The 23,130-nt window shown below is 44.5% G+C and overlaps 1 protein-coding gene across 7 annotated transcripts in view; it reads left to right on the top strand.

The window, feature by feature from the left end:
* DAPK1 (death associated protein kinase 1) overlaps positions 1 to 23,130 on the top strand; it is a 210,461-nt gene that overhangs the window by 181,016 nt on the left and 6,315 nt on the right. For all 7 annotated transcript variants that reach the window (XM_025358798.1, XM_025358796.1, XM_025358800.1 and 4 more), the window contains 5 exons: positions 2,122 to 2,344; positions 7,105 to 7,293; positions 17,848 to 18,045; positions 19,488 to 19,626; positions 20,978 to 21,098. In XM_025358798.1, coding sequence (XP_025214583.1) covers positions 2,122 to 2,344; positions 7,105 to 7,293; positions 17,848 to 18,045; positions 19,488 to 19,626; positions 20,978 to 21,098 — 870 coding nt within the window. The remainder of the gene's footprint in view (positions 1 to 2,121; positions 2,345 to 7,104; positions 7,294 to 17,847; positions 18,046 to 19,487; positions 19,627 to 20,977; positions 21,099 to 23,130) is intronic.

Consider the following 23,130-nt stretch of genomic DNA (forward strand, 5'->3'; position numbering starts at 1 on the left):
ATTACACACTGGGGGGTCACCCTGGAGAGCCACGCATTGTGGGAAGAAGCTTCCAGGAGGAGATGGCAGTCAGGACAGGTTTTGTGGGTTTGTGGGAACTGCAGGTTAAAGCAGAGGGGTCCTCCTGGGTGAGGGTGAGGAAGAGGCCTCAGGCTGCACCTCACGGCTCCAAACAGGTCCTCGTTAGGGAGCAGGGCAGGAGTGGTGGGAAGAGATGGTGGCCTGTGAGGGGGTGTGACACCAGGGTGGCATGGTCAGTGCCACATCACGTAAGCCTTGAGTAGGTTCCCTTGGGTGCACTGAACACCTTGCCTACACTATCCTTTTAAAAACTCTTATTTGGTATTAGATGTGAAATCATTCACACGTCTGTGTCTCCCCAAGACCATGGATCTGGGCTGAGTCTGGATTTTCCTGTTGTCAGCACTGCGCTTAGCATGGGGCTGGGGGGCCTCCCTGAGTGAATGAAGGAGTGAGTGAGTAGAGAACTATTTCATTCTGTGGAGCCTCCTGCTTCTCCCTATGGGATGGAAAAAGAAGAAAGTAATGAGGATATTGTGTTCCCAGCCCCCTCTGCAGCATGGAGCTTGTACCTTGGAGTGCCCCTTCCCTCATCCTCTTGTCCCGTTACTGCCCTAAAGGATCCAGACCCCTCCACACAGAGAGGGACCGATGCTCTAGCTGGTCAGACAGGGCTGATCCTATTTCATGATTAAATTGAAGGCTTCTAACTTTCTCAGCCTCCTGGCTTTCCATTTTCTTTCAGCCTCTTAATTGATTAGGGTAAATTTTTGATTTTTTTTATGTGTTTGGTTATATATATATATATATATATATATATATTTTTTTTTTTTTTTGAGATGCAGTCTCGCTCTGTTGCCCAGGCTGGAGTGCAGTCACGCAATCTTGGCTCACTGCAAGCTCCACCTCCCGGGTTCACACCATTCTCCTGCCTCAGCCTCCCGAGTATCTGGGACTACAGGCGCCCGCCACCACGCCTGGCTAATTTTTTGTATTTTTAGTGGAGATGGGGTTTCACTGCATTACCCAGGATGGTCTTGATCTCCTGACCTCGTGATCCGCCCACCTTGGCCTCCCAAAGTGCTGGGATTACAGGCGTGAGCCACCGTGCCTGATTTGTTGTAGGTCTGTTCCTAGGCTTCTTAGGTTGCCATGTGGTTGAAACCAAAAGTGATGTTAGATATTTTTAATATTCACATACAGGTGACATTGCCATGAAGTTAAATCAAAAGTGCTAGTAGGTAGTTAACAGTAAGATAAAGTTCCTTTTCCAAACCTACAGTTATGAAGTGGACATTTGGGCCATCCAATTATGTTTTTCTGATAAATTTCTAAATAAAGTATGGGGGTTTCTCCACCCCCAAAAAATTGAAGGCTTCACAGTTGCTCCACCCATCTTGTCATGCATCAGAATGCAATGGAAATAGGCAAATTCTTAGAGACAGAAAACATCGCTGTGGTTGCCAGGGGCTGAGCAAACAGGGGAATGGCAAGCGAATGCTCACGGGTACAGAGCTCCCTTTTGGGGTGACACAAATGTTCTGGAAGGAGACAGTAGTAATGGTCTGCAGCACTGAAAATGCACTAAAAGCCTCTGATTCTCACACCTGAAAATGGTTACTTTGATGTTATGTGAATCTTACCTGAATTTTCAAAGTTTTCATTGGTGATAGAAATAAACATTCCGCCAGGCACGGTGGCTCACACCTGTAATCCCAGCACTTTGGGAGGCTGAGGTGGGCGGATCACCTGAGGTCAGGAATTCGACACCAGCCTGACCAACATGGAGAAACCCCATCTCTACTAAAAATACAAAATTAACCAGGCGTGGTGGCGCATGCCTGTAATCCCAGGTACTCGGGAGGCTGAAGCAGGAGAATCGCTTGAACCCGGGAGGCGGAGGTTGCGGTGAGCTGAGATCACGCCATTGCACTCCAGCCTGGACAACAAGAGTGAAGCTCCATCTCAAAAAGAAAAAAAAAAAAGAAAGAAACTTATCCTCAGCATGGGTAAAAACTGCACACTGGGGATTAGGAACCTTGAGAATCATTATTTGCCTCTTTTCCTGTCACTCACTGGCTCTTTCTCATCCGTGCTCAGGATACGCACCGAGGACTCTTCATCCAGCAGCTCCGACCCACACAGAACCTGCAGCCAAGAATTAAGCTCAAGCTGTTCGGCCACTCGGGATCTGGGAAAACCACCCTTGTAGAATCTCTCAAGTGTGGGCTGCTGAGGAGCTTTTTCAGAAGGCGTCGGCCCAGACTGTCTTCCACCAACTCCAGCAGGTTCCCACCCTCACCCCTGGCTTCTAAGCCCACAGGTAGGAACCTCCACGCTGGCCCCTGTCTTTCCAGCAGGTGTTGGCTTCTACTCTCCTCTCAAGGTCTGGCGGGGAAGGCAGTTGTGTTTGGGTCACTTGGCCTGTACTGGACCCTGTGGCCTTAGTGGGTTTCAGGTCCAGGTTGGCTGGCGGCTTTGTGTGTGCTGCCTGTTGTCCAGCAATAGCAAACTGACTTGGCAGTAGCAAAACCAGGGCCTCTCTGAAATCACAGCCACAGACACAAAGGTCCATCCTCATAAATGTGCAAACTGCAGAATTTGCACAGTCAGCTTTGGGGACACAATTGCACATTGCATTGCATTCTACTCAGGGGCTCTGGCCTTAGAGACTAAAAGAGCTCAAACTCAAACAGTCCAAGCATAGCACAGATCAAGTACCAGCCCAAGAAGGGTCCTCAACCCTTACCCTTCTTTCTGGAGTGCTACAGGCAGACCCAGTGTTGTAGATACATAGAGCAACAAAAAGGGGTTTCTAGGAAGCACCATCCTGCTCAGTTCAAGGTTGGAGAGGGGTTTCCAGAGGCTCCTTAGTGGTTTTCAGGGATGGTCTCTCTGGTCACATCCACCCTCCTTGGGAAGCTTTGCTGCCTTCTGGGCCTGCCACAGACAGGGTTATGGGTTCACGTTAGGGGGCTGTCAGGAAACACCTGGCAGTGAGCAAGAGAAAACGATGCAATCTTGGGTGTGATTCCAACTGAATCCTCCTCTAGACAGAGCGAGTTCGTTTGTGGAAAGATGAGAGACCTTCGAAGAGTTTCCTAAACCAGAACAGTTTTGTGCTTCGTGTCTTGATTCATTCTCTGTATATGATGTCACAGAAGAGCCAGGTCTGTTCCCCAGGTGGACACCAAATGTGTTAAAGTTTGTGTTTCTCTTACATCCCCTCAGTGAGGGGGGATGTTAGGGGCCATGGGTAGCTGTGGAGAGTTGGCTGAGATTTATATGCCCTTTTCAACTTCTGGTCTCTGAACACAGCTATAGAATTGAAATGAGGAGAAGAAAGAATAACCAAAACAGAGTTATAATTTGTATTATTATATTGCTGATACATATGTCAATATTATAGAGCACTGTGTGCCAGGAACTGGGAGAAATACGGTCTGAATGACCCCTCATGTAGTCCACGTGACAGCTTCCGGCGTGTTTTTACCGCTGTTTCACTGCAGCCTTGAGGAGTCAGTTGGCTTCCTGAGGCGCACAGGTGGAAAATCCCGGAACATCTCGTGCCTGAGCCAGTGCTTGTCAATGACACCCTGCCTAAGGAATTCACGGGCACACCTTTCCATTTTCCAGTGTGGTTTCTTTTGTTTTTGAGACGGAGTCTTGCTCTGTCACCCAGGCTGGAGTGCAGTGGCATGATCTCAGCTCACTGCAACCGCCACCTCCCAGGTTCAAGCAATTCTCCTGCCTCAGCCTCCCGAGTAGCTGGGACTACAGGCGTGTGCCACCATGCCTGGCTAACTTTCATATTTTTAGTAGAAGTGGGTTTTCACCATATTGTCCAGGCTGGTCTCAAACTCCTGACCTTGTGATCCACCGGCCTTGGCCTCCCGAAGTGCTGGGATTATAGGCGTGAGCCACCACGCCCGGCCTCCGGTGTGATTTCTGCTCTAGTTGAGGATTTAAGTGGGATTCAGTTGCTCTCTCAGAGGGAGGCAGCCTGCTCCTGCTGTGGTTAAGGTCACTGCAACCTGAACCTCTGTGGTTGGGAGGGTGGGATATGAGAGAGAGAGAGAGAGAGTGAGAGAGGGAGAAAGAGGTTATGAGGTCATGATCTGGAAAGTTTGCAAGGCCTGAGTGGGTGTGCAGATGATGTTCAGGAGTGCCCATTGTGGAGTCCTGGGAGGGGGCGATGTCACCTGTGGCTCTGCCTTTGGCCTCAGACGTGAGGTATCCATGGCCTCACTTCCGCTCAGTATCTGTGTCTGGTCTTTGCAGCGGATTCCTAGTGAAGGGTGTCTCAGGGTGACCCTTCTTCTGCATGCCCCACTGTGGGGACAGCATCTTTAGCCGGGGCTCAGGGAGGGGGTCCTGGCGTGGGGACAGAAGCCCCTCTACATGAGAACCCTGAGGTGTAGTCACGCCAGCTGCTTTCCGCCCAGCCATGGCGTCTGGGGAGGAGGCGGCCATCCTGGTCCCTGGGCCCCCACGGTCAGGACAGCCTGCCCCTGGTGGAGGAAGTGTGCGCTGGTGGGTGCCCCTGAAGCCTGGTGGCTGAGGGATCCCTGGGCGGAAGGCACAGCTCGGCAGCTGGAGTTGGAGGTGGATGAGACAGAGAGGATGCCCCCATCCCTAAACTGGGCGGGTCACCAGGCACTTGCTGCCCTCACAGCTTGTACGTCAGCATCAGACAATGCCCTGGAAATGCAGAGCAGGGCACAAGCACAGGACACCGCGAGGGCGGCCTGGGGAGATTGGACTCTGGCAGAGGGTATGTGTGCTGGGGGCCGACGGGGCAGCGTGGCTTTGTTAGACACCCGAGGAACTGCCGCCCCTGAGCGTGCCTCCAGGGACTGGGCCTGGTTCCTGAAGCAGCACCACTGTCACCTACTGGGGATACTGCTGGTGCCTGGCAGACCGTGCTGGGGTCTCTTTTAGGCCAGAGCTCCGGTGACCTCTCCTAGAATTGTCAGGCCGTTTTCCCTTCAATGGGAGAGATGCCTACATGGCGACATTTATATCATAAGACAGCAAGAAGTTTGCTTTTAGAGTTTTGGCCCTTTGCCACTGCCGTTCTCTTGAGAACGCTGGAGGCCAAGGCTGAGCTGCCAGCCAGGAGATGGGACAGGGTGCACTTGAAGTTGTCTGTTGTGCACATCACTGAGCTGTGGGGACACTGAGGGTTGTGGCTGTTGAGCTATGGGAAGGAAAACATTCAAGGTCACAGGAGGCATGAATGTCCAGGAAGAGCATTTGAAGAGGCCATTCCTATTCCCGCGGAGTGACCCGGTGAAGTGGGTCTCCTGGGTGTCGCCACGTTACACCACCAGGGGGCAGTATTAACAAAAATGATTTCCTGGGATTTCAGTGCTTCCCCATGAAATTATTGTTTTCACAACACCTTGTACAAAGCCTATCCTAACCTTTTATCCTCCCAATGAAAACTGCCACCGAGGAGCAGGAATGACTGCCATTTACCAACATCTGCTCTCATTAAGCACACGGCCACATGCCACTTAAACAAGGCTTGTTCCTGACAGGCAATCACCCAGACACAGATTCCAGGTCACAGGGAAATGGACAGACCCATTCTTGGGCAACCCCACAGCTTTTGTCAGACTGGAATTAACAATATGCAGAGAAATACACTAAAATGGCAGCTGTGTTGACATCAAGGCTTAACATCATTTTGTTTTGTTTTCTATTTACATTCCTATCTGCCAACTTCCTACAGAAATATAACATGTGTTTGTGTTTTTAAGAATAAAGCTTGCCCTCCAAGTGCCCTTTCTCCTTTCCCTGTACCTAACTCTGCCCTTAGGATCCACTTTTCTTCTCCTCATCCCCTCCGTGGGATACCCCCATTATCCATGTCCGAAGTCTTAACTCTTTGGTCTTTAAGTAAGGGATTACCTTGGTGTTTGGATTGTCTGTTTTAAAGTCAGATACCCAGGTAAAAAGGTCACTTCTTTAGTGCCTTGCAATGTCTATTGTATTAATTGTAAACCAACGATACTGCAGTTAAGATCAATGAACCCCTTCTCCAATGCAATTCATTCACCAGGTTGTTACGGAGCACCCTCCGTGGGCCCTGGGTCACAGTCCTGACCAGAAAGGCAGCTTCTTCCTGCACAAGCCTGGTGGGAGAGATGGGGAGAGGGTCAGGCCAGTGAGTAACTGAGACAGTGAGGCAGCACAGGCTCTATGCCCAAACGCAGGGGACCTAGACTCTGTTGTTCAGCTCCCCTACGACACCCACAAGTTCACCATTGTTTGCGTAGTGTTTCCTTTAAACTGACTTACTTTTTAAAATGTACTGAAATACATTGATTTGAAAATGGAACAGTTAATATCCCTATCATAAATGGGAACCCAGTACCACTGCCATAAGTAAAAAGAAATGCAGTGAACAGCAACCAATGTGAATAAAATCCAGCTGTACGCTGATTTTATTAAAGGGGAAGATGAGCAGGTGTTGAGGAAATGCTAAAATCGGAAGGCCCCAAGCAGAGACTTGCTGCAAGTACAACCGAAAGGCCTTCAAGGGAGTTTCAGAAAGGAGGAGCTCTCACAGTGTGTGATGCAGTGTTATTTAACCATGGCCTGCTACTGTCTGAAATCATTTTCCATTTCACTGCAATAATAATCTCATGTGCAAGAGAGAGAAGTCGCTCAGCGGGAGGTGGAGGCAGACAGAGACTGCGAGTATCAGAGAAGTAGCAGGAAGTGACAAGGGAAGAAACCCGACCTCTGTCCTCCCACCCTCTCCACAGCCTCCCCTTGACTGACCCTAAATCACATGGCAGGCCAGCCTAGAGACGCAGTCCCTAGGACCAGCCACCCGGGCACAGGGCGGGGCAGAAAAGGGTTGTGGGGAGGTGGAGCCAGCGGGAAAGCCCACAGTCTCCCTGGGAGCACTGCTGCTCTGCGCGTGTGAGGGCAGACACACTCAGCCTGAAGCCAGAGTTGGGGTGGGGACAGAGGCGTGCTCCAGATAAGGAAACCTCAAGGCCAGCCTAGGAGGGAGACAGGTGCACGCTGCCCCCTGCGAGTACTCATGTGATGCTTTCTGTCCTGCAGTCTCAGTGAGCATCAACAACCTGTACCCAGGCTGCGAGAACGTGAGTGTGAGGAGCCGCAGCATGATGTTCGAGCCGGGCCTTACCAAAGGGATGCTGGAGGTGTTCGTGGCCCCGACCCACCACCCACACTGCTCCGCTGATGACCAGTCCACCAAGGCCATCGACATCCAGAATGCCTATTTGAATGGTATGCCCTGCCTGCCCCAAGGGAAGGACCTCAGGTTTCCCTTTGACAGGGCTTCCAGCCAGTCATCCCTAATGGGAGCTTGTCCTGGGATGTATCTGTCACTTCTAGAAGGAAATCCTGATATTCAGAGTGAGCCAGGATTGAAGCGTGGCTGGCTACCATCCCTAAACAGTAAAACTAAACACGGGGGTATTGTCAGCACCTAGTAAAGCACTTGGCATACAGTAGGTGCTTGATAAATGACTGTTGAGTAAGTTAATAATATTTGTACATATTTATGGGGTACATGTGAAATTTCGTTGCATATATAGAATGTGTATGTAATGATCAAGTCAGATTATGTGAGGTATCCCTCACTTGGAGTTTTTATCATTTCTATGTGTTGGGAACATTTCAAGTCCTGTCTTCTAGCTATTTTGAAAAATACAACGCATTGTTAACTATAGTCACCCTATTCTGCTGTTGAACATTAGAACGTATTCCTTCTATCTACTGTACGTTTGTACCCATTAACCAACCTCACTTCATTCCCCCTACCCGCCCCGCACACACACACAGCCTTCCCAGTCCCTGGTATCTATCATTCTACCCTCTACCTCCATAAAATCAACTTTTTTAGCTCCCACATGTGAATGAGAACATGCAGTATTTATCTTTCTGTGCCTGGGTTATTTGACTTAACATAATGTCCTCCAGTTCTATCCATGTTGCTGCAAATGACATAATTTCATTCTGTTTTATGTCCAAGTATAAATAGTATTCTGTTATGTGTATACCACGTTTTCTTTATTCATTTGTTCCTTGATGGATACTTGGGTCAATTCCATATCTTTGCTATTGTGAATAGTGCTGAAGTAAACATGGGCGTGCGCTTATCCCTTTGATATACTGATTTCCTTTCCTTTGGAAAAATGCACAGTAGCGGAATTACTAGATCATGTGTTAGCTCAATTTTTAGTCTTTTTGAGAAATCTCTATACTGTTTTCCATCATAACTGTACTAATGTATATTTCTACCAACGATATATAAGAATTCTCTTTGCTCTACATCATTGCCAGCATCTGCTATTTTTTTTTTTTGTCTTTTTAATAATAGCCATTCTGATTGGTGTAAGAGGGTGTCTCACTGTAGTTTTGATTTGCGTTTCTTGGATAATAGTGATATTGAACATTTTTCTCATTTACCTGTTGGCCGTTTGTATGTCTTCTTTTGAGAAATTTCTGTTCAGGTTCTTTGCCCATTTTTGTTTTCCTTTCTTTATCAACTTGTATTTTAGATTCAGGGGTCCCTGTGCAGATTTGTTACCTGGCTATACCGCATGATGCTGAGGTTTAGGGTACAAATGATCCCAGCACCCAGGTACTGAGCATAGTACCCAATAGTTTTTCAGCCCTTGCCTCCCCCCCCCCCCCCCCCCCTAGTAGTCCCCAGTTTCTATTTTTGCCATGTTTACATCCATGAGTACTGAATGTTTAGCACCCCCTTATAAGTGAGACCATGCAGTATTTGGTTTTCTGTTCCTGTGTTAATTCACTTAGGATAATAGCCTCCAGCTCCATTCATGTTGCTGCAAAGGACATGATTTTCTTCTTTTTTATGGCTTCGTAGTGTTTCATGATGTATATGTACCACATTGTCTTTATCAGTCTGCCATTGATGGGCACCTAGGTTGACTCCACGTCGTTGCTGTTGTGAATAGTGCTGCAATGAACATACGAGTGCATGTGTCTTTTTGGTGGAACAATTTGTCTCCTTTCGGATATATACCCAGAAAAGGGATTGCTGGGTCAAACGGTAGTTTTGTTTTTTGAAAAATCTCCAAGCTTCTTTCTACAGTGGCTGAACTTATTTACATTCCCACAAACAATGTATAAGTGTTCCCTTTTCTTCACGACCTCACCAGCATCTCTTGTTTTTTGTTTTTTTTGTTTTTTTGTATTTTTAATAATAGCCATTCTGATTGGTGTGAAATGGTATCTCATTGTGGTTTTGATTTGCATTTCTCTGATGATTAGTGATGTTGAGCTTTTTTTCATATGTCTGTTGGCTACTTGTATGTCTCCTTTTGAAAAGTGTCTGTTCATGTCCTTTGCCCACTTTTTAATGGGGTTATTTGGTTTTTGCTTGTTGAACTCTTTTATAGATTCTAGATCTTAGATTATGCCTTTGTTGGGTGCATAGTTTGTGAATATTTTCTCCCATTCTGTAGGTTATCTGCTTACTCTGTTGACAATTTCTTTTACTGTTCAGAAGCTCGTTAGTTAGGTTCTACCTGTCAATTTTTGTTTTTGTTGGCAATTGTTTTTGAGGAGTTAGTCATAAATTCTTTCAAGGTCAGTATCCAAAATGGTGTTTCCTAGATTTTCTTCTAGGATTCTTATAGTTTGAGGTTTTACATTTACAGCTTTAATTCATCTTGAATTAATTTTTTTATATGGTGAAAGGTGGGAATCCAGTTTCATTCTTTTGCATATGGCTTGCCAGCTATCCCAGCGCCATTGATTGAATAGGGAGTCCTTTCCCTATTACTTATTTTTGTCAACTTTGTCACAGATCGGGTGGCTGTAGGTGTGCAGGTTTATTTCTGGGTTCTCTATTCTGTTCCACTGGTCTGTGTGTCTTGTTTTTGTACCAGTACCATGCTGTTTTGGTTACTGTAGACCTTTGCCCACTTTTTGATGGTACTGTTTGTTATTTTACTGTTCAGCTGTTTGAGTTCCTTGTATATTCCAGATATTAATCCCTTGTCACATAAATAGTTTGCAAAATATTATCTCCCATTCTACAAATTATCTCTTCACTCTGTTGATTGTTTCCCTTGCTATGCAAAAACTGTTTAGTTTAATACACTCTAAGTTGTCTATTTTTGTTTTTATTACCTGTGCTTTTGAGGTTTTATTTACAATATCTTTGTAGGACCAATGTCCTGAAGCCTGTCTTCTTCTAGTGGTTTTATAATTTAGGACATACATATGAGTCTTTAATCCATCCTGAGTTGATTTTTGTATATGGTGAGAGACAGGGGTCCAGTTGCATTCTTCTGCATATGGATATTCATTTATTTACCCTGGTAAATATTTATTTATTTATTTACCCAGGGTAAATAAATGCACCATTTATTTACAGGGGTGTTCTTTTCCCCAATATGTGTTCTTAGTGCCTCTGTCAAAAGTTATGCATTGTTAGTGCCTCTGTCAAAAGTTATCCAGGCTATGAATACCTGGATTTATTTCTGAGTTTTCTATTCTGTTCCATTGGTCTATGTGTCTGTTTTTATATCAATACCATGCTGTTTTGGTTATTATAGCCTTGCAGTGTATTTTGAAGTCAAGTAGTGAGATGCCTCTAGCTTTGTTCTTTATGCTCAGGATTGCTTTGGCTATTTGGCCACTATTTTATTTCCGTACAAATTTTCAGGTTGTCTTTTCTATTTCTGTGAAAAATGACATTGGTATTTTGATAAGGATTGCATTGAATCTGTAGATAGCCTTGAGTAGTATGAGCATTGTCACAATGTTGATTCTTCTGATATATGACCACAGCATGTATTTGCATTTTGTTTGTGTCCTCTTCAATGTCTTTCGTCTGTGTTTTGTGCTTTTCCTTGTAGGGGTCTTTCACCTCCTTGGCTGAATTTGTTCCTGGGTATTTTATTTTTATTGCAGCTATTGTAAATGGAATTGCCCTCTTGATTTCTTTCTCAGCTAGTTCATTATTGATGTATAGAAAGGTTACTGGTTTTTGTAGGTTGATTTTGTATCCTGCAACTTTACCTATTTATTATGAATTTATTTCTCTTATCTAAGAGTTTTTTGGTGGAGTCTTTAGATTTCTGTAGTTACAAGACCATATCATTTGCAAAGAGGGACAGTTTGAGTTTCTCTTTTCTAGTTTATATGCTTTTTATTTCTTTCCCTTTTCCTGATTGTTCTGGCTAAGAATTCCAGTACTGTGTTGAATAGGAGTGATGTAGGGGGCATCCTTGTCTTATTTCAGATCTTAAAGGAAAAGCTTTCAGCTTTTCTCTATTCAGTATGATGTCAGCTATGGGTTCGTCATGTATGGCCTTTATTATATTGGGGTATGGGTTCGTCATGTATGGCCTTTATTATGTTGAGATATGTTCCTTCTGCGTCTAGTTTGTTGACTACTTTTATCATGAAGGGATGTTGAATTTTGTCAAATGCTTTTTTGACATCTGTTGAGATTATGATATGGCTTTTGTTCTTTCTGTTGATGTGGTATATTTTGTCGACTCATCCTTGCATCCCTGATTGTGGTGTATCATCTTTTTTGTGTGCTGTTGGATTTGGTTTACTAGTATATTGTTGAGGTTTTTTGCATCTGTGTTTATCAGGGATCTTGGCCCGTGTTGTCGTTGTTGTTGTTACATTCTTTTCTGGTTTTGTTATCATGGCAATGCTGGTTTCATGGAATAAATTAAGGAGAATTCCCTCCCCTCAGTTTTTTGGAATAGATTGAGGAGAATCATTAGTTCTTCTGACATCCAAACCTGGACTTTCCTTTTTGGGGAGGCTTTTTAATACTGATTCAATCTCATTACTCATTATTGGTCTGCTCAAGTTTTCTATTTCTTTCTGATTCAATGTTTGTAAATTATCTGTCTAGGAATTTATCTATTTCCTCTAGATTTTCCAGTTAGCGTATAGTTGTTCATAATAATCTCTGATGATCTTTGGTATTTTTATGGCATCAGTTGTAATATCTTACTTTTCATTCCTCATTTTGTTCTTTTGGGTCTTCTCTCTCTTTTTTTTTTTTCTAGGTCAGTCTAGCAAATGGTTTAGCAATTTTGTTTGTATTATAAAAAAATTTTTCATTTCATCAGTTCTTTGTATTTTTTTAGTCTCTATTTTGTTTAGTTCTTCTCTGACCTTATTGTTTATTTTCTTCTGCTAAATTGTGGTTTGGCTTGTTCTTGCTTCTCTAGTTCCTTGAGGTGCATCATTAGATTGTTTATTTGAAAGTTTCTGATTTTTTGATATAGGTGTTTATTGTTATAAACTTCCTTCTTAGCACTGCTTTTGCTGTAGGTTTTGGTCTTGTGCTTTGATTTTCATTTGTTTCAAGAATTTTTTTAAATTTCTCCCCTAATTTCTTTCTTGACCCTGTGGTCATTCAGGAGCATGTTGTTTACTTTCCATGTATTTGTACAATTTCCAAAGTTGTTCTTGTTATCAATTTCTAGTTTTACTGCATTGTGGTTTGAGGAGATACTTGATATAATTTCAATTTTTTTAATATTTGTTGAGACTTTTCGTGTGTCCTGATATATGTTCTATCCTGGAGAATGTTCTGTGTGCTGATGAGAAGAATGTATGTTCTGTAGCTGTTGGATTAAATGTTCTATAAATGTCTATTAGGCCCATTTGGTCTAATATGCAGTTTAAATTCACTGTTTCTTTGTTAATTTTCTGTCTATATAATCTGCCTAATGCTGAAAGTGGGGTGTTGAATTACCTAAATATTGTTGTATTGAAGTCTATCTCTTCCTTATAGATCTAATAATATTTACTGTAAATATCTGGGTGCTCCAGTGATGAATACCTGTATGTGTAGAATTGTTATATCCTCTTGCTGAATTGATCCCTTTTGTATTATATAATGGCCTTCTTTGTTTTTGTTTTACTGTTTTTGACTTAAAGTCTGTTTTATCTGCTATAAGTACAGCAACTTTTGCTCACTTTCGGTTTCCATTTTCATGGAATATCTTTTTGTATCCCTTTACTTTCAATCTATACGTATCTTTGTAGATAAAATGGATTTCTTGTCAGCAGCATATAGCTGGGCCATGTTTTGTTAGTCAAACAGCCAGTCTGTATCTTTTAGGTGGAAAATTAGTCCATATACATTCAAGCTTATTATTAATATGTGAGGGTTTATTCCTGTCATTTTATTAATTGATTTTTTGTTGTTTTGTATATTCTTTATTCCTTTCTTTCTCCTTCATTATCATTGTGGTTTGGTGGCTTTCTGTAGTTGTAATATTTGAGTCCTTTCTCTTCCTTAATATGTTTGCTCTACCAGTGGATATATGCTTTCATGTGTTTTCATGATGGAAGAATTGTCCTTTCACTTCCAGGTGTAGAACTCCCTTAAGCATTGTTTGTGGATTTGATCTAGTGGTGATCAATTCCTCCAGCTTTTCTTGTTTGGGGAAGACTTTATTTGTCCTTCACTTATGAAGCATAACTTTGCTGAGTGTAGTATCCTTGGCTTACAATTTTCGTCTTTCAGCTCTTTGAGTATAGCATTTCATTCTTTCCTGGCCAGTAGAATTTCTGCTGAGAAATCTGCTGTGAGTCTGATGGGCGTTCCCTTGTACGTGACTAGATTTTTTTTTTTTTTCTGTTTTCAGACTTCCCTTTGTCTTTGACTTTTGACAATTGGACTATAATGTGCCATGGAGAAGACCTTTTTTCAATTGTATCTATTTGGAGATCTCTCCAGCTTCCTGCATCTGGATTTCCAAATCTCTTGCCAAACCTGGAAAGTTTTTAACAGTTATTTTAATAAATAGATTTTTTACCTCCTTCAGTTTCTCTTTACCTTTGGGACACCAAAAATTTGAATATTTGATTGCTTTATGGTGTCCCATATGTCACAAGAGCTTTGTTTATTTTTTTTTTTATTTTTTTAATGTTGTCTGATTGGATTATTATAAAAGACCTGTCTTCAATTTCTGAAATTTTTTCTTCTGCTTGATCTAGTCTATTGTTGTAGCTTTTGAATAAATTTTCTATTTTATTCAAGAAGTTCTTCAATTCTAGAATTTCTATTTTGATTCTTTGGTAAACTTCTCATTAATATTCTGAGTTGTTTTTCTGACTTCTTCATGTTGTTTTTGTGGATTCTCTTGTACCTCACTGAACTTGTTTAATGTCATGATTTTGAATACTTTTTTTAGATTGCATAGGTTTATTTTTCATTAGAATCTGTTGCTGGAGAGTTATTATGCTCTTTTGGAGGTATAATATTTCCTTGCTTTTTCATGTTTCTTGTGTCCTTACATTGATATCTGTGCGTCTGGTATAACAGTCACTTCTTTGAACTTTTTGAACTTGCTTTCATAGGGGAGGGCATTTTCCTGAAGATGTGTCTATGGTGTTGGTTGAGTAGGGCACTTTGGCTTTGATTCTGGGTGCATGCAGCAGCATAGTGGCCATATGATTTTTTCTTTTTTCAGCTGTAAATAGCTCCAGTGGTGTCTCATTTTCTCAGTGGCTTAGGGTATGGTTGTTAGTAGAGGCTGTGGTCCAGTTTTTCTGGAGATGGGGATACCATGTAGGCCAGTCCTCAGAACCTAGTGGTGGCAGTGGTGGGCTGAGCATGCCTGTCCTTGGGCCCCAAGGTGGTATATGCTGGCACTGATACTAGTGGGTCCAGGTAGGTTGATTCTTGGGCCTCCAGGCAGCTTGCTCAAGCGCTGGTAGTAGCAGTGGGCCAGGTAGTGGGCCAGGTGGGTAGTCAGGTTCTCAGTTCCCTGGGCAGCAGGAGTGGTGTGAGTGATGGCAGTAGTCGTAGTGAGACAACCCTCTGACTCACAAGCAATCTGTGCTGATGTTGGCAGTGGCTGCAATGGGCTAGGCGGGCCAGTACCTAGCCCTGCAGGTGGTACATACAGGTGGGTGCCAGCTGTGATGATAGTGGTAGGTTGGCTGGGCGTGACCTCAGGCCACTGAGAGGAGTGCTCAGGTGCCAGCGGTGGTGGACTGGGCTGGGTCATCCCCAGGCCCCCAGACAGCATACTCAGGCTCTTAGGGGATCGTGGAGTCCAGCTCAGCAGGCCTGTCCTCGGGTCCGCTGGTGGTGCATGTGATCCCCAGCCCCTGGCCAAATGCTTGAGTCAGGGCGGCAGTGGCTGCACTGTGACTCTGCTACTGGGAAGAGTGGTCCTGCTTTCGGTGTCAGCAGCCATATGCAGCCAGCTGGGGAGGGTGTGATTTGCACAAACTTCAGATCCGGTGGACACAGCAGCAGCGGCTGCAGACGGGATTCCGCCCTTAGGGCACATGAAAATGCACAGCCACTACTCTGCTAGGGATAGTGGGGTCTCCGTCAATGGCTCATGCCTAGACCTTGGTGGCAGCTGCCAGCCAAGGTGGTGGCTGCAGACAGAGATGTCAGTGGGACTCTAGGGATGGGGCGATGCCAAGGCCCTTGGACTACAGAGCAGGATGCAGTCTAGGGGTGTTTGGAACATACAAATGGTGCCGCAGTGTAGCTGCTTAGGACTCAGAGAGTGCGTGGGAGCCAGCCTGAGTGCCCTCTCTGGAGCAATGCCGTTATGTAGTCTCCAGGCAGCTCCCTTGGCTCATCTCCAGGCCCATGGGGGTGGAGGGTCCCCCTGTACCGGGGGCAAAAATTGCGGGAGTTCATGGTCTGTGTGCATTTTGCTCTTTTTTTTTTTTTTTTTTTGAGATGGAGTCTCACTCTGTCGCCCAGGCTGGAGTGTGGTGGTGCAATCTCGGCTCACTGCAAGCTCTGCTTCCCTGGTTCACGCCATTCTCCTGCCTCAGCCTCCCGAGGTGCTGGGACTACAGGTGCCCACCACCACGCCCGGCTAATTTTTTTGTATATTTAGTAGAGACAGGGTTTCACCGTGTGAGCCAGGATGGTCTCGATCTCCTGACCTCGTGATCTGCCTGCTTCGGCCTCCCAAAGTGCTGGGATTACAGGCGTGAGCCACTGTGCCCGGCACATTTTGCTCTCTTAAAAGTAGAACTTACTCCAAGCTCCCCAGACAGAACTGGCTGTGGCAGCACAGAGAGAAGAGAAGCTTGTCTTGGGACCCAGGCCCTGCTCCCATCTGCTCTCTCACAGCCACAACCTACATCAGGACCCCACGCTCCAAGGGCCAATTTCTGGGTACCAGAACTTTCCACGCTTGGCCTAAGCAGCCAGCTTTGGAGGGTGGTCCCTCCTCCTTCACTACAAGACTGAGAAAAACCCTTTAGACTCCGACTGCGTCTTGACTGCAGGATCTTGGGTACAGAGTAAGCACTGAGGGGTAAACTAGGTAAAGAGAGCCTTCAAATCCTGTGGGGGAAGTGGTCCTGCCAGGCCCCAGAGGCCAGTGATGGGCGGCCACAGTCCTGGCAGGATGTGGCAGTGTAGAGGGGGGCATCTCAGGTTCATTGGAGGTTCCAGGCATCCTGGGAGCTGGCTCATCTGGCCAAGTCAGTCCCTGTTTTCACACCTGAGCATGCTTCTTGCTTCTGAGCAGCCTGGATAGGGCCCTCACTTACCTGGCCAAGTCAGTCTCTGTTGAGCCAAATTCAGGTGACTTTTCATAGTCACTGTTACAGTCAATATCCTATACCCTGGCATGTTCCCAAATTCATGTATACTTATTCAGGACACAAAGTCTTTTCACCCACCTTCTCTCATTTAATCCTCTGTGGGACTTTGTGAGTTTGGGAATCATGAACCTGAAGTGGGCAGTTTGTCCCTGGCTCCTTCCTTGTCAGGAGTAAATTCTGCAAGTAAAGGTGGGGTGTCTGTATTAAGCATATATGAGGCTACAACTGTGTCGTTACGGATGTGGTGTTCACACTTCTGCATAATATGACTTGGTGGATCTTTGTTTTTTCCCCAGGTGATTCTCTCTTTTTTTTAATATACCAATATTTGAGGGGGAGTAATACAAAATATATATGTATACACACACACACTCTCTCTTCCATGTAAGCACCCAGGTATGCACGTATATGTGTACATGCATGTTATGTGTGTGTGTGTGTGTAGCACTCCAGGGTGTTAGAAGTAGTCATGGGATGGATAGATAGATAGATAGATAGATAGATAGATAGATAGATAGATACACAAATAATAATGAAGGTACTTAGGGAAAGAGTTAAGCAGGTGTAGACATAAGTAGAGAAACAGACATGGATATACATGCTATAGATATGTAAGCGTGACACAAGTCAATCTGGACTTCAGTAGATGTGTGTCTTAGTTCATTTTGTGTTGCTGTAACAGAATACTCAAGACAGGGTAATTGATAAGAAAAGAGGTTCATTTAGCTCATGGCTCTGCAGACTGGGAAGTTCAAGCAGCATAGCACCAGCATCTGCTTTGCTTCTGGTGAGAGCTTTCGAGCTGGGTCTAAACGTAGCAGAAGGTCAAAGGGGAAGTCAACACATGGGAAGGGACAGAAACCTGCTTTACATCAACCCACATTCTCAGGACCTAATCTATTCCCACAAGAGTTAATCCATTCTCACGAGAGCAAGACCACACTCACTCACTCTCACTGGCACCAAGCCATTTGGGAGAGATTTGCCCTTAGGACCCAAACACGTCCCACCAGGCGTCACCTCCCTCATCACCTCACTGCGCATCAGTGATTTCAACGTGAGTTTTAGTGGGGAAAAACCGTACCCAAGTCATAACAAGATGATACACATACAGAAGAATGCCATAAGTATCACTATGCCTACTTCGAATCCTTGGAATGCTAAGAGAAATTGTGATTGAAATTTAGTTAGTGGTGTTTCACGATTGTTATCATTTTTCTTTTTCTGTAGGAGTTGGCGATTTCAGCGTGTGGGAGTTCTCTGGAAATCCTGTGTATTTCTGCTGTTACGACTATTTTGCTGCAAATGATCCCACATCAATCCATGTTGTTGTCTTTAGTCTAGAAGAGCCCTATGAGATCCAGCTGAACCAAGTGATTTTCTGGCTCAGTTTCCTGAAGTCCCTTGTCCCAGTTGAAGAACCCATAGGTGAGCTAAGTCCCTGCGGGCCAGTGATATCCCAGCTGTGGTTGGCCAGGAATCACCTCCTCCTTCCAGGCTCCTGCTCTGCTCCTGCCACTGCTGCTGCTGGCCTTGCACCAGACCATGAGCAGATCCCACTGTTTGTGGCTAACAGCTGAGCCACCTTCCTTTCTCCTTCCTGCTAGGAGACGTCCACTCTGAGAAGATTCCTGGGGCTCAGGTGTTTGTGGTGTTGTGCAGGGAGTTTTCATTTCACACTTGCATATTCCTGCCTCAAAGGCCCATTTCTGAACAATCCTTTGAAAGGCATTTCTCACTTTCTTTCTACACTTGAAAGCCATGGTCATTGTATGTTGGGTGCAAAATGGAATCCCTGCTTGGATAGCTACTGCACCTTTACCTAAAGGGTACAGAATTAGTCCGCAGAATGAGCTCTTCTTCATCCTGTAATTCCACTAAGAAATGAAGAAAGAGGCCGGGTGCAGTGGTTCACGCCTGTAATCCTAGCACTATGGGAAGCTGAGGGGTGCAAATGGCTTGAGCTCAGGAGTTCAAGACCAGCCTGGCCAACATGGCAAAACCTCATCTCTACAAAACATACAAAAACTTAGCCAGGTGTGGTGGCGTGTACCTGTGGTCCCAACTACTTGGGGGACTGAGGCAGGAGGATTGCTTGAATCTGGGAGGTTGAGGCCACAGTGAGCCAAGATCGTGCCACTGCACTTAGCCTGGGTGACACAGTGAGACCCTGTCTCAAAAAAAAAAAGAGAGAAATGAAGAAAGGGAACATGTTGACGAAATGTGTTAACTTTATTCCCAGAGGAGAGGATAACATGAAGTAAACTTCTTTTGGTCCTTGCCCACAAGAGAAGCAGCCTTCCCTGGTGAAATGCAACGCTCAACAGTCAATTTTTTTTTTCCAGAAAAGCATTTAATAATACAAGGAATTGGGCTTAATGCCTCTCTGGGTACTGCCAGTTTTGCCTCTTTCTTTCTCCTTTTTTTCATTTGTTTTAAACACTCCCCTAAGTGAGAGGCTGTTTGTGTGACTTGCAGGTTTGTATCTCTCACCCGTCTCTGTGGTGTTGCGGCACTCTGAGGTCTCTCTTTGGTCTTGTAAATGGCATCCCCCTTGTCAGAGGTTAAATTTTCCCTCTCCTTGTAAGTAGGGGCTATTTGGAGACTGAGAAACTGTCTTTGTCATTCTGGTCCACTTTGAGCAACCTTCCTTGTGGCCTAGGAGATGGGCTCATCCTGTCGTTGGCCAGGCTGGGGCCTTCTAGGGTCACAGTGCGCAGCGGGCATGGGGCCTTCATGTCTGTGGCAGGTTGCCCTTGTACCTGGAGAGTCGGCCTGGGCATGAGGCCAACACACCCCCCTCACCTGGGCAGGAGAGGCGGCCAGGTAGGAGGACCCACGCCCTGAAGCAGTTCCCTCTCTGTCCCCAGCCTTCGGTGGCAAGCTGAAGAACCCACTCCAAGTTGTCCTGGTGGCCACCCATGCTGACATCATGAATGTTCCTCGACCGGCTGGAGGCGAGTTTGGATATGACAAAGACACATCGTTGCTGAAAGAGATTAGGAACAGGTGAGGGGCAGCCATTTAGTCTCCAGCTCATGGATAGCCTCCTCTCCCTGAGAACTGAAGCAGAGGTGTGAAAAGCACAGAGGAAGCCTCATGAACCACAGAAAGGTTTTAGAGGTCGTTCTTTCTTGGTCGACTCTTTTCTTGTACAGGTTGTGTATCCCTTATTGGAAATGATTGGCTTTGGAAGTGTTTCTGATTTCCTATTTGTTTGGATTTTAATATATTTACGTATACATAGTGGTTGAACATCCTAATTCAAAAATTCTAAATCTGAAATGCTCTAATAACCATTTCTTTTGCATGTCTTGTCTTTGCCCAAAAAGTTTTTGGATTTTGGAACATTTCAGATTTCTGGATTAGGGATGCACAACCATTATTTTTCATGTTTATTAAAACAATGAATCCACATAATAAATCAAATACCAATGAAGAGCATGTGATGAAAGGCAGCCGTCTTTCCCCTTCTTCCTACCTCCCAGCAACACTGCCCGGAGGTGACTTCTTTTAGCTCTTTAGATTTCAGTACGCAGTATCCAGTGTTCAGAAACACTCATCAGTGTAGCTTACGATATAACTTGCAACCTACTAGTGAGTCTTAAAATTCATTTAGGAAGTCATGGCCAATTCTTTTTAAAATGGGATGAATGCAATGGGATTGGATAGGATAGGGCAGGACAGGACAGGACAGGATAGGATAGGATAGGGTAGGATAGATCAGAGTACTTTTCAAGTCAAGTATTATTTTGTAAGATGTTTGTTTCACTGATGAGTATGGGTATGTATAGGATTATGATGTAAAATATGTTTTTACTTAGAGTCTATCGAAAAAGTTTGAACCTGCAGCTTTATATAATATACTAGTATCTCTGATCTTGCATTATCAACTTGAGACACTTATCTATTGAGACACTATATCTGTTGTCAGATATAAAAATGGGGCTTCCATTAATATTTTTAGGTCAGTGTTGTAGCTTTTGCATTCACACCTCTATTCTTAGTCCCTCCACTTTCCACAGTATCTCTTGTCCTCACTTGTAAGGTGCGACCATTAGGCCTCACCTTTCCTGCCTCGGGAGAAGCTGCCATCTTTCCATGCTATGTTCCTGCTGCTTCGTGCAAACCTGAAGCTCCCGCTCCTGTGACTCTGAGTGTATGCCAGTTTCCCCAAGTCTCTGCACCCACTGTGACGAGGCAGAGCCCACCAACAGCAGGGATGGGGAGGGGCCTTTGCAAGGACACCAGGACTTTCCTTGCCTCCTACCAGCCTCTTGAGCCAGTAGGAGCCTGGCCCCTCCATGGAAAGGCCTGGGGAGATGAGTCACTGCTGAGGAGGCTGCTGCTCTTCCCTTAGGTTTGGAAATGATCTTCACATTTCAAATAAGCTGTTTGTTCTGGATGCTGGGGCGTCTGGGTCAAAGGACATGAAGGTGCTTCGAAATCATCTGCAAGAAATACGAAGCCAGATTGTTTCGGTAAGTACACCCTAGAGAGGGCCTGGACCCCTTTGTACTTCCTGGTTTGCCTTCAGTTTCAGGGAACTGTTTCATAGTAGGACCCAGTAAGAGGTGTCTGCCTGGATATGTTTTTATTCTAGTGCTCTGGGAAAAGAAAGGAAGACTAGAGAAACAAGGAGACGATGGGAGATGAAGGGTTATTATGGGCAAAGGTGGACCACTTCAATTTTATGAAATTCTTACCGATTTATTGGTTTCTTTAAAAATACTTATTTTATTTTTTCAGAGACAGGATCTCACACTGTCATCCAGGCTGGAGTACAGTGGTGTGATCATAGCTCACTGTAGCCTTGAACTCCAGGGCTCAAGCAATCTGCCTGCCTCAGCCTCCCAAGTATCTAGGACTATAGGCACGCACCACCACGTCTGGCTAATTTTTTTCATTTTTGGTAGAGACAGAGTCTCACTGTGTTGCCCAGGCTGGTCTCAAACTCCTAGGCTTAGGTGTAAGCCACCATGTCTGGCCAATTAAACAAACAAAAAAAAAATTTCAAAAGTGACTTACTGTGGAATATTTTAAAAATTCAGAAAAGTAGAAAAACAGTCACAAACTTTTTTGAAAGATAGAAAAGAATAAATGAACAAAGGGAACGAGACTGCATTCTTGGGTTGTAAGATATGACTGAATATTTTATTTTCCCCTAGTTATATAAATGTAATACAATTTCAGTTAGCATCTGAATGGGTTGAGGGGATTGGGATTTTTATCTTAAAATTTCCATGGAAAAATTAATTGAACATATTATAAAGCCCCTGATAATCAATACAGTTAAATAGGAGGAAAAGCTTAGAGAGTGTGGAAGTAAATCATAATATCTTTAGAAATGTAATGGAAAATAAATATGTTATTTGAATTTAATGGGGTAAAGATTATTTAATAAATGAACCTGGCACAACTGGCTATTTGTCCGGAAGGAAATGAAGTTGGATTCCTACACCCTACAAAGTCCAAAAATAAATGGATTAAAACTTTTAAATGTAAAAACATAAAACAATAAATATCTTGAATAGAAATTGTGGAGAGTGTATTTTCAAAATAACTAGGGACTGAGGAAACCTGTTAAACCAAGATCTAAAACCCTAGAAATTTTAAAAGAAAATACATCTATTTGAAAATCTAAAAATTTTTAAAATTTTTTTCTGGCAAACAAGTAAACAAAGCTGTAAGGTGAAATAGGCTTGGAAAAAGCCATCTCAATGCATTGGACAGATAAAGGGTCACATCATAATGCTCAAAAAGCTCTCTAGAATTGGTAAGAAAGGGGCAGGCATCCCAGTGGAGAAGTGGTGGCATTCACTCTGGACTCTTCCTGCTGCCCAGGCCTGAGGACAAATGTGGGCAGATGCCTGTCTCTCTCTCTTACCTTTAAAGCTGCCTCTGGGTGTATCTCTCTCTCTTTTTTTTTCTTTTTTTTTAACTGCTTTGCTAATAGGAAAATGCTGTGCTTTCCACATCAGATTCGCGTTCCAGACATGCTTGCAGAATTCTCGGGAAACCCTTTCCTGTCTCCAGAAAACCCTGCCCTTCACACCAGATATTCTCTTTGGGGCATCCCCATTGTGGCATCATCAGAAGATAGGGGGTGGTCCGGTGAGGCCTGGGAGGAATCTGTCCCAGAAACCGGGGCGGTGATCTGGGAACTAACAGTGATCTGTGAGGCCCCAGCGCTTCCCCACCAGGTCTGGATTGGGGCTGCATTCCTGAAGCAGGAAGGAATCCCTGGAGATTTTTGAGCTGGGCGCTGGCATGATCTGCTGCATCTCAGACAATCCCCCCGCCCAACCCCTAAACTCCTGAGCTCAGGCAGGTGGAGCCCACCATGTCAACTGCACTCACCCCTGAGAATTTTGTTTTTGAATGCAGAGTGGAATTTAGCTGACATGAAAGAATTTGAGAGGGGAGTGTGGAATTAACGGCACAGTGTAGCCTGTGGCTTGTGTGGTTTCTAATTCAGAGGTATGTGGATTGCATGAGTCTGTAACACAGGCT

This window comes from Theropithecus gelada, chromosome 15 (genome assembly GCF_003255815.1).
Source record: "Theropithecus gelada isolate Dixy chromosome 15, Tgel_1.0, whole genome shotgun sequence".
NCBI classification, from domain to species: Eukaryota; Metazoa; Chordata; class Mammalia; order Primates; family Cercopithecidae; genus Theropithecus; species Theropithecus gelada.